The sequence below is a fragment of the Sphaeroforma arctica genome (assembly GCF_001186125.1).
Source record: "Sphaeroforma arctica JP610 unplaced genomic scaffold supercont1.1092, whole genome shotgun sequence".
Lineage (NCBI taxonomy): Eukaryota > Ichthyosporea > Ichthyophonida > Sphaeroforma > Sphaeroforma arctica.
The window spans coordinates 10,925-23,206 of NW_014039466.1; the positions used below are offsets into that span (position 1 = coordinate 10,925).

Sequence of the window (12,282 nt, forward strand, 5' to 3'; positions counted from 1 at the left end):
ATATATATATATATATATACTACTATATATATATATATATATATATATATATATATATATATATAACAACAACAACGAACACACACACACATATATAATAAAGTAATAATATACATATAATATATATATATATATATATATATATATAATATATATATATATATTAATAACCAACTATTTCAATAAATATGTATATTCATAAACATGTTTGTAGATAGCTTGGATTTATCGAGTCTATGAGTATATCGTTGTACATGAATAGATGGCAAGTATGTTCTTAGTACCATTTCGTGCAGGTCACGAGATAAATCGTGCAAGAAAACAACGAACACTTTTGGTCAGGAAGAAACTACATGGGAATTGTACGGCTTAGATAAGATAGACTCATATCATTACATTGAATGCGTTCTCTAAAGGACACTGAAAATATATCATCGTCGGTACGATGTAATCCACTCTCGTTCAGTCAGGGTGTATTCGAACGAGATGCTGCAGTACAAAAAACCACGTCTTACAATAAACAGACAATAAACAAACAAGACCTCAACAATCATCCAAAAATATGATACCGATATATATCTATTTGACTTCATGCAACATACTAATAATATGAAACCATGTTTAAATGCTACAACATTTATAAAATAGTATGACTGCACCTGCCTGGTTCTGATCGCGCAGAATGGCTTTCAGCGTGTCAACGGCCAGCATATTCTGCATTTGGCCCAATACATAGGCAGACTCGTGTTTCAGCAGTTCAGATTCGTCTTCAAACACAGCACTGATAGCTTTTACCGCCTCATCACCGCCAATTCCTTTGAGTGTAAACAGCACACGGTATCGCGTTGAGAGTGGCAGATTGGTATCCAGCAATTGCGCCCCAAGTGCAGGGATCTGTTCGTCTAACTTCATTTTCACCATAGCGTAACTTAGCTTATCCTAATAGTAGTGGTAGTGTAGTGGGAGTAGTATATATACACGTATATATATATATATATATATATATTATATTCTACAACTTATATACATATTTATATATATATAATCACAGCATATAAAATTTATATATATATACATATATTTACATGTTATATCAATCACAATATATGTATATATATATTTTTTGCCGCGAAAATACCAAAGAGGTACTTGCAATGATCATGCCAAATTGCCAAATGCCAATCGCGATCCAGCGCCGAGCGCCGAGCGGTGATTGTCAGATTGGATACACACGTGGGACATTTATTTCCAAAAACAAATATCTATTCGACATACGCAGGTATTTCTTATCTTTTCAAGTGCAATACACAAGACTCAAGAGTGATAATCACCAGTTGTACCTATTTGATATTTATAGTAACGGCAAACACTGGAAGCGATATAAATCGGCAGTCGAAACTGTAGCGTTAACTTAAACTATCGGAAGGACACAATTTTTCCGATTGAAACGAGTTACAGAGCATCGACGTACAAAACTATAACACGTCCATACAGCAGAGATGGCGAACCAAACACCAACGTCGAACAAGACAGAAACTACTACAGAGGCCCCCAAGGTGCCATCTATACCGGAGCATGTAGCACCGCCTGCAAAACCTTTGTCCGAGGAGGTAAAAGCATGGTTAGAGGAGAACTCTGGTATATACGAGTTATTACCGAATGGAAAGCTGCAGTGCCAGGTATGACTCATAGTCAGATGTACTCACTAAACTTGTGATACCTTCTATCCGAACACGTGTACATAAAATGCTGTTGTTTTTGAAGCTATAATTATGTACGGATCATGTGGCGATCAGGCGTAGTGTACCGATAATACGTATATACAATTGCTGTTGTGTTTGAAGATGTAGTTTCTTGATGTATACGACAATTTATAGACATAGCTAGCACGTAGAAAAGGAATACGCAGCGTGCTAGTGGGAGAGTGGCATACAGGTGTATATAGAACATACAAGCGTATATAAGCAAATATCAATATATTGACATTTCCGTCGGTATGCACGCTTTGCACGCTATATGCATATATACAACAGCGTCTCGCGATTTAGATATGCACTTTTTTATATTTGTTTACTTCAGTTCGTTTGCAATTTACTTAGGCTGAGCATGATGATACTAGTACGCAGGTGGTTGCATAAATATCAAACATTCTTGAAGTTATATTGATTCCTATTTTTCATACTATGCGCGAGTGTATGTGTCTATTCCGTAAATACTATTAGTCAGATACATGTACTCGATTATATGAATTCCTTACACTTGATGGTACTGCTTGTATAGCTGAGTGTATTATATATTTACTTGTGTGCCTAAGAACACTATTTTGTGTTCAATGTTCATAAATCTATATGTAGTGTTTGTTTGGTCCTCTTCTGCACATATTTACGATATCATTTTGTGTACTTGCACCCAAAAAATTCCAGGATAAAATGTATCCGCTTAGCATTCAATTATTCTACATAAATTTAACTCGACTTTTCAAGCTGCACATATACGCTGTTTAGAATCTGATATCTTCATATCGATCATATGATATCAGTGTAAAGCATCCTCTCAATGCATGACCATTCAGGGGGCTTCATAATATTATGTATCTAGAGGTGTTTATGTATTATGTAATAGTTTGTATATTGCTTCCTAGCGAAATATTGCATTTACTGAGATAATTAGTTGGACAGCCCTCTGGGTGCTTCCAGGTACCATTTTTTAAAACTTTATCACAAGAACGTTTGGATCCTATAGAGTATGCCTTAGAATCGGTGCTATTCCGACATCTATTGGTGTATCGAATTAAAGGTACAACGCGCTTACCCTAATGGTTGTGTTTCCCCCCTTTTAAAATTTACAATTGCAGTTTACCAAACATGAAATACCCGGGCGTATAGAACTACTCGAGAAGCACCTCACCTCACGCAAGTACCTACTAGCCAAGAATCGAGCTGCTGTGGTTATTCCCGACGAGTACAAAGAGATAGTAGTGAAAAACGAGAAAAAGAAGAAGGGAAACATGTTGTTCTGTATTGTTACAAAACGATCCTTCCTCTCCACACCCGAGGAATTGAGCTTGCATTTATCGGGGCGCCGGTTCAAGAATGCATACAGGAAGTACCTCGTGCAGAAAGAGATAGAAGCGAAGGAGGCCGCCGAGCTCGAGGATGCGGATGACATTTTGAAGAACGAGGACATGTTCTTGGATATGATCAAGAGTGATGCAAGTGATAGCGAGGACGATGCAGGGGGAAGCGATGATGAAGATGATGAGAATGAGGACGATGAAGATATGAAGAACAGTGACAACGAAGTAGATGGAATGTATGTAGATGAAGATGCAGCTAAGTCAGTACCAGCGGAGGTGGGAAAAGATGCAGATAAAGAGAAGTCGGAGAATCATAGGGTTGCAGCAAGTAAGGGAGCGAACAAACAGAAAATCAAAGTGCAAAAATCAGTTAATGGGAACTCGCGGAAACGAAAGGCCATGAGCAGAGGCAATAAGCGGAAAGAACATAAAAGCACTAGTACATAAATGAAATATTGAGGATTTGTACCATAGATATGAATATAAGGTGTACGTGATGAATGAAATCACGATAAGCAAGAGATAAAAAGAATATATTTACATAAAAAAAATCAAAATGCGGAAGTCTAGTAGTGCAAGAATTTTGGACAAAGGGATTCTATGAATGTGCCGAGAATCATACACATTTTAAACTTTAGAAATACAACCCAAGGTAGAGTACTCTTCGATTGTTGTATGTGTCTAGTTTTAAATTTTAAGGTATCTCAAGGATGGCCAATGTAAAAGTCGTTGCAACGTGTAATTTCACGTGTAATTTCTCTATTCTATTTATTGCTGGTACTTCAAAATGGGGCAGTCTCCGAAAACTACCAAACAAGAAGTGGGACGGACTTCTCAGCGATCCCACCGTCGATTTCTGTTCACACACCAGTGATTGCCGCCACCGTTCTTCATATCACGTATCTATATTAGCATACATTGGTAAAATACATGCCTTTTTTGAAACGGTAACGGGCCATCGGGTTCGTTCTTGCGATATATAAAATTCGGTTAGTCAGCGGTGTATGTCTGAATGTTTTGTCACATACCACCACACACCGACCGTACTGTCTTTTCTCCCCATAGACGCGCGAAGCTCTAGTCAAACTCGGCGTTGACGCTTACCATGTTCCATTACTATTCTAGTCCTGAAAATAACTAATTTATTTCTGATCCGAGGTATGAATTTCTTCATCTAAGGTTTGTGGAAAGCTGTATCGACAACATCTTGCACCAAGACAGCGGCCTTCTCAACCTCCAGCAAAGCACTCTCGACGGCAGCCACAATTTCTTGATTCTCGACTTCCTCCAACTCGGTTCGAATGGTGGCGATAGACTCGACATGCTTCTTCTCTAAGTTGAAGAAGGCGATACTGGAGCGAGGAGCAAACGACGATCTGGCGCTGACGTTTTTGCTACCCACAGACCTGCAGTGCAAAACGGTTGAATGCAAAAGTCAGAAACAGACGATTGGCTAATACTTTAACAACGGTGGAGAGTGAAAATTCAATGACACCTGTAAATAACCAAGCGAATATATTCGGGCATGAATAGATAAAAAGCATCCAACAAGGATTTGAGATCCACTTACTGTCGGGCCGATTGTCCCTCGTGTGCAAGAATAGATTCGGCGCGAGCGGCAACGGAACTACGAGCAGTTCCCGGTTGCGACTTCTTGGCCACGTGTGCCTGTTGAACAGCTAGGTCTCTGCGCATCTCTTCGATCTCAGCGACCATGCCAGACAAACTGAGTACGGAAATCATAGAGATTCAAGGCGGTGAGTACACAACGGGGATGGTTAATATATGGCCGGACATGCTATGTGCATATCTCATGGCGTACAAATAAGAAAATAGGAAAGAAATCGGCTTATGACGATCTTAACAAGCAATCACATTGACACGCTTACAACTTAACAAATCACTCACCTTCGCTTGAGCACCTCGTCTTCACCTGTGGCGGTCTCAATGACGCTGAGTGCTACATCCAGCTTACGCAGGAACACCTTGTTCTCCACCATAGCCACAGACTGTCTGGCGGCGGGATGCTCACGGTCATTGACAGTGTTGGCAGCGCGCAAGTTAACGGCCTGTCCGGAAATGGCACCGAACAAATCGTACTTATATACCACGGAGTAGCATAGGACTTTGCAGCCGTCCTGGATAAACCACCAGAAGATACAGTAAATCCACGTCCATAGAGCCCACAGTTGGTAGTCTCCCCGTGCTAGACCTGGAGTGAAAGTGGGACACCGCGTCAGTACAAGCGCTAAAGAATACACCACACTAAAACTACCAAATATTGGATAGAATTCGAGTGAATATATATCACTTACATGCATGCTAGAATTGTTTTGTTTACACGATAACTCCCCGAAGAGGTGTGAACAAGCATACCTTCAATTGGTACCTCATCCAGCTCACCCTTGGGCAATAAGCACGCGATGAGAGTGGAGATGGTTAGCGAAATACCCGCACCCATGAGAAGCATCAGACCCGGTCGCTGGGTCCAGAAGAAGCCAGGGTATGTACGAGACGAGAACAAGGTCAAGAAATCGGACACAGACACCTTTAGGTAGATCATGGTCACAATCTGACCGTAGTCCATGCCAGGTAGGCCGAAGGCGTGGAACACACCGCTAGTACTGTGTGAGTCTAGGGCGCACCATAGAAGAATAAGGGAGGATAAACATGCAACGGCACCCAGGATGATAGATACCAACCACAGGACCTTAAGATTCCACTTGTCGGGACGCTTGTTGGCGATTGAGAAATCGTATCCGATGGTGATCAGAGTGCCGTCATTGAGCACGGTAATAATCATAAGCAGCAGTACGGGCAACTGGAAGAAGAAAGGCCATTCTTCACCTGTTGTTGCGACAGGAAATGAAAATGATCATAATGTCAGAAACTAAAAAGAGTATATTGCCAGTGTTGGACAACGCAGAGTCAGAAGACAACGCACAGGCAGCAAAAATTTCGACTGTAATGTGCCAAACATAGGAGGTCACCACGGTTATCGTACTCATGACTGTACTTATGAAACAACGAGAAAGAACGGTGAACAATAGATACTTGTGCACAAGAAAAGTCACATACCGGAATCGTTGGGTACAGGTGCGTATTCCTCTGGTCGGAACGCAAAAACGGAGATGAAGAAGAAGAACAGCAGCTGCAACGTAGCGGCTATTCTGTAGTTAATAAATGCTTGGATACGCTTGAAAATTTCTCTAGCCGTGATAATAGCGTGGACCAGCACACTCAATCCCTCGCCAGTCAAAACAATGTCCGCAGCCGCACGCGCAGCGTCGGTAGCCCCAGCGACAGCAATACCAACATCAGCACGCTTAAGCGCAGGCGCATCGTTGACACCATCTCCAGTCATGCCGGTGGCAAACCCTTGCTGTCTGAAGGCCTCGACCAACGTGAACTTGTGCTCGGGGAACACCTCGGCGAAGCCATCGGCCTCCAGGATACGGTCGCCCAAGATAGCGCCGCAGTCCACTGCGGGCTTACCGTCTTCGTCCAGCTCAGGGATACCATCTGTGCCCTGGATGTTGGTTCCCATGCCCAGCATGCGGCACGTTTCCTTGGCAATCACAGCGTGATCACCGGTGATCATCTTCACATCCACACCAAGTTCCAAGGCTTTTTCAATCGTCTCCTTTGTATCAGGACGAGGAGGGTCCAAGAACGTCAGAATACCAGCCATAGTCCAAGTGTCTTGTCCCTCGGCCTCGTCAAACCCGGAATACGACACCGCCAACGAACGGATACCACGTGTACCTAACCCGTGCACAATCTCGGCCACCTGTTTCTTGATCGTCTGGTTCTCGGGGGTATCGGACAGCAAACCAGCAATGATCTGCGGCGCGCCTTTGGTTGTCTTGAACACACGGCCCTGGGAGTCCTTTAGAGTACCCTCAGTGCGCTTGATACTGGGATCGAACGGCATAAAATCAATCTGTTCGTACTCGTCCAACGGTGTCAGATCAACCGCGCCCAGCACAAGGGTATCGAGTGCATCGCGAGGAGGTTCCTTCCACTTCGCAGCCAAAGCAGCCTTCTGCAGCACGGTGTACTGGTTCTCGGCGTCGCTGAAGGTGGGGCAGTCGTCCTGGATCACCATCTTGTTGAGGGTCAGCGTGCCTGTCTTGTCACTGCACAGAATGTTCATGCCGGCCATCTCTTCGATTGCGGACAGGTTGGTGACGATCGCACCGTGCTCTGCGAGAGAGCGCGAGCCGATGGCCAAGGTGGCGGTGGTGACAATTTCAATGGCAATGGGGATAGAAGCTACCAGAAGCACCACGGCGAAACTGTGTCGTTACGAACATAAACACATTAGTTCGTGGATAGCATGAGATTGACAGGATCACATTTACCAGGAGCATGCACTATTCAAGCAAACTAAAATGGGCATCGAACAGGTCAAGCTCTGCATCACAATGGAAGGCTAACTGTTCTGTTACAAGAACATTGCCTATTGTACTACAGCCACACACACACATATACCGAGCTTTTCGACCACAAACAAGGGATAATAAATACATTATGTCCTGATCCGTATCCTGCATTTCAAGCTACCCGCCCCTCGAAGCACACTGGTAAATAACGTGTTCGAATACACATGTGCGACTAAAACACATGTCATGCAAATAGACATATATGTACACAAACACGCGATCAATATTAAAAAGAAGCTACCAACCACACTCACAGACATACCTGATAGACTGCTTGAAGTCCTCGCCATTTGCCAGCAAGAAAATCATAGCGGAGATGCACAGTGTGATAGAAAGTGTCACCAACACCATCATGATTCTCAACAGAATCCGTTGTAGGTTACCCATCTCATTACCCTGATTCAACATAGCGGCGGTCTTTCCGAAGAATGTGTTCATACCAGTGGCAATCACAGTGGCCTCCACCTCACCACGTGTGGCGGTGGATCCCATTTTTGGCTCATCTCCAGCGTTCATTGTCACGGGCAATGACTCGCCTGTACGATGGTGTTTGTGTTTAGGAATAGAGAGATGAGCGCACGTGAAAGCAAGCGATAAAGAGACCCCGCGGCCACAGAGGGAGGGTCGTACACGAGTACGTAATCAGAGCGTGTCGGTCTGTCATGCGCACTTTGTACTGTACATACACACGTCCGAATCACAAACTGACACCGTTTATCCGCACCAAGAATGGAATCTGCTAGTAAGTAGATTCCAAAGTCACGACTTGCACTGTTCACGAAGGTACATTATGAAGTATGATTTTCAATATGATTTTCAGTATAGAACAGATCTATGTACAAATGTGTGTACGCATCTCTAGCGACCCCGGACACTACCATAAACACAACCAGGGTATATACAAACAGCTGCATTATATTATGTTTGAACTAAGCATCAGCACCTTCATGCCAGTATCTTAAATACGCATGCACATACTGGGTACTTACATATATTTATATATACATATACACGGGCCATTGTATTCGAACGTATGAAAGGGTTTGCTTGGTAAGCCATGTACGTACCGGTCAACGCAGACTGATCAACCTCTAGCCGACCCTCGTTGATACGACAATCGGCTGGAATGGCAGAACCGGCACCAAGAAGACACAGGTCTCCAGGCACACATTCCGCGGCATCGATGTTCTGCCACTTGTCGTCTCTTTTCACTGTCGCTGAAGGCTTGAGTGACGCCTACAACGAGTTTCAATTTGAATAAAAACATACAGGTGAGTACCCCAGCTATACAGCTAGATTTTGGCCAGTTGCATTCCGCACCAAGACAACGACAGAGTTTTTCAGACACTTCTAAAGCACATCAAGAAGCGGATTCAGCTCTAAGTACAAATATGAACGGGTACATTGTATGCGTGTTTATATATTTGTATAAATACTACATTTCATAGACAAGATATAGTTCTAGACTCAAGTAAGTTTTGGTATATACTAGACCATGACAATACCTTCAAAGCAGCAACAGCATCTCCAGCCTTTGTAATCTCGTACCACCCAATAGTAGCATTAATGAACTGAATAGCCAGCAATACGGCCATGTCCAACCAATTCTGAATAGCGGCCTCGATTACGATGGCGATCCAGATCATGATGGGCATGGGCTGATACAATTGTTGCAGGAAGACCTGTGGCAAAAATAGTAATTTGATTAGAGCTCTATACGTGTACAGTGGAATCGAATGTAGATATCGAAATGCTGCCATGGTAAGTCCAAAGAATTATGGGATGAGCTTGATGACCGCAGCTATACAATATAGAAAGTGCTACATCTTTATGATACGTCGTGCATTTACCCAGGACTATTTTGGTGGCCACGGATCATAAATTTACGCGTGTGTAAACAAGTGCAACCAGGTATACTGATATAGGTTTGGCAAACACTCTCTACTTGGTCAAAGCCGAGCGATTGTGGATAACAATAGTCAAAACTAGATCAAAATTCAATTCAATTGGAACAATACAATCCCCCACTTTGTGTAATTTGAGCAGGCCAAGGCGATTCTTAGTGTAAACGCGGTCTGAAGCATGGTTTGAGCAGGCAACTTGATCGGAGTCTGATAGCCGCAGTCTTCACGATTGCAAGTAAGGGTACTATGTACCAGTGATATTGGGGAAAATAGCTACTTCAGGGACATAATATGGTATATCGGAGACAGACGTGCTTTGGTTTTCCGATAGCAACACTTATTTTTAACTTAACCCTTGAGAGGTGAACCACGATCAACGGTTTCAAAGTACGAGAACAACATGACGAACCAACTTAAGCAACAGAAGTGTTTTTATAATAGACTACAGCGATTCCCGAAGCACCGTTATCGACACAATCGTCGGTTATTCTACTACAGCTCAATATAAGTGTAATATAACTTGAACTGCTACAGCGCAAAAAAAGTATGATACGCTAACTACCAGCTGCGGCCTAGCACACACTTACTAAACACGTGAAAACTGACAGAGTAAAACTCACGCAGAATCAACAACTGACCTTGGATGAGATGGAATAACAAAGAAACAACATACCATCCATTTTGGGACGGTTTTCTCTTGTAGTTCATTGCGTCCAAATTGTGCTAGCAATGCTTGGGCTTCTGTCGTAGTCAGGCCATGCGACTCGACGTCCACGGAGATCTCATTTCCGACCTCTCCCTTCACCAATCTTGAATCCTTGTCTCCACCCATTGTTAGGTATGGACGAGGCTATATATGAATGTACGGTTCTAAAGTGTACCTATGTGGGAAGTTATCTACGTTATAAGTGACGTAGAGTAGCGTAATCACACCTCAATAAATACAAAAATAGTCAAGTGCGGTGGATATCAGAATCAAATCCTACAATTCTGAACTATATAGTTGTTGCTATTAGAGTATACAGAATACTAAAATACACGCAAAAAAATATAGTCGTTCTTGATCATTTTCGCTCACTCACACAGTCACAGTCACAGTCACAATGTCTGCCGGCTTGCTGCTGGACTAACGATAACAAATTTCAGATTTCTCAGTCTCTCTCTTCTCTCTTGAGTGTACTGTGTAGAGAGGGCGGCGACACAGAGAGTACTGTTAGTGATGTCACAGGGAAAACCAAGAAAAATTATATATGTGTTACATATTTTATTGCTTACTTTTTAGTTTTTAGCCAATAAAAGTCGAAAATATTTCTGGAAATCTAGAACATTTTGATTGGTGGGTGATCACAAAAAAAAATAATCAGCTGTATTTCCGAAATCACATGATACGCGGATAATACAGAGAAAGGTGGTACCACAAGTGGCAATACAAAGAGGACTCAGGACTGTTTGTAATTTTTTATTTTTTTTGATAACAAGTGCAGGGCCGCCCGGCTGTCAGGCCTGTTTTGGTTTTTTAACGCTCGACGCCCGCCCGGCGGGCAGGGACTGCTTTATTTATATTTATAAAATATGTACATATTGTACATATGTACTTTAGAGAATTTGAATCACATCATTTTTCATATTTTTGCAATTTGTAAAATAAATAAATATTAAAACTTAAAAAAAAAAATGCGCCTTCCGCGATGAGGTCATAAACTCATAACTCATGAGGATCTGCATATGAAATCGGAAATCCAGGCTATCCAGCTCAATGATGGGTTCGGATAAAACACGGTTGGGGCGCAGCGGGGCCTGACAGCGTCCAATCAAAGAGGGTAGTTGATAACTTTTGAATATATCCGCGCACGAGCGGTGAGATAATTTCTTGAGGAACCCACCCCACCCCCCTTTCTTCCCCACTTTCCCACTTTCACTCAAAGTCAACAGTCAACAGTTACACAGTCACACACACAAATACGCACTGTTGCTCCAATCACACACGATCAAACATAAACACACTCCCACACAAGCTCACTCACTCCACCCACTCACGTAATCATTCAACAAAAATCAAAGTATGCTACATATATATATATATATATATATAAAATAAATCCATTTAGGATCCCTAAGGGGGCGCAGGAGGGACCCCATCGGGGTCTGCAAATAGGCCAAAGAACGTGACCTAGCCAGCCAATCAAATGGCTTAATTAGCGTTACGTGTCAGAAAAAATCGAGCAAAAGGTGACAGGGACTTCCAGCTTACGCTTTCAGTGATAAACTCGGTTTTAATGAACTTGAAACAGCAAAGACAATGCCGAGAGTTTAAAAGCCCGGTAAAAACGCGCAATTTCCAAATGGATTTCTCGCAGTATGTAAATATTTTGTAGAATGTACTTGGCATTTACACATTTTAATAAATATATACACAAAGTATTCTTGCCAAGCCTTATAAAATACGAGCAATTGAACGCGCGCTTCAGGTGCATAAGTGCTATAGTGTGATACAATGGACAGCGCTAGCGGTATGTGACACACCAGTTGTAAGTAGTGCAAGGATCTATCGAGGCAATGGTGCAAGTCGAGAGTCTGGAATTTCGCATCATAGCACACACACGCACTCGTATATGTATATACAGACGCACACGTACACACTCGAACATACAAACACACACACACACATACTTAAGATACACAAACGCATACATCCACGCATACTTAGATACACCCATCCACCCACCCGCACCCACACCCACACCCGCACCCAAACCCACACCCACCCACACACACTCACTCTCACACACACACACCACACACACGCACACACGCACACACACACCTACAAACACACAAGCACACACACACACACACA

General features: G+C 42.7%; 3 protein-coding genes across 3 annotated transcripts in view; 1 reads left to right on the plus strand and 2 right to left on the minus strand.

Annotated features, from left to right (window-relative positions):
- The window catches only part of SARC_09953 (hypothetical protein), a 4,455-nt gene extending 3,394 nt beyond the window's left edge, over positions 1 to 1,061 (minus strand). Inside the window, exon 1 of the mRNA XM_014296013.1 lies at positions 664 to 1,061. Coding sequence (XP_014151488.1) covers positions 664 to 921 — 258 coding nt within the window. The 5' untranslated portion in view covers positions 922 to 1,061. The remainder of the gene's footprint in view (positions 1 to 663) is intronic.
- Positions 1,062 to 1,297: 236 nt separating this feature from the next.
- Positions 1,298 to 3,640, plus strand: SARC_09954 (hypothetical protein). The gene is made up of 2 exons (XM_014296014.1): positions 1,298 to 1,679; positions 2,855 to 3,640. Exons 1-2 carry the CDS (start codon positions 1,500 to 1,502, stop codon positions 3,521 to 3,523), a joined length of 849 nt encoding a protein of 282 aa, XP_014151489.1. The 5' UTR covers positions 1,298 to 1,499; the 3' UTR covers positions 3,524 to 3,640.
- Positions 3,641 to 3,755: 115 nt separating this feature from the next.
- On the minus strand, positions 3,756 to 10,485 carry SARC_09955 (hypothetical protein). Its single transcript, XM_014296015.1, has 9 exons — positions 10,099 to 10,485; positions 9,027 to 9,203; positions 8,589 to 8,757; positions 7,784 to 8,057; positions 6,155 to 7,374; positions 5,453 to 5,923; positions 4,985 to 5,288; positions 4,647 to 4,802; positions 3,756 to 4,482 (listed from the first exon to the last, which is right to left on the minus strand). Exons 1-9 carry the CDS (start codon positions 10,255 to 10,257, stop codon positions 4,251 to 4,253), a joined length of 3,162 nt encoding a protein of 1,053 aa, XP_014151490.1. The 5' UTR covers positions 10,258 to 10,485; the 3' UTR covers positions 3,756 to 4,250.
- Between the last annotated feature and the right edge of the window lie 1,797 nt (positions 10,486 to 12,282).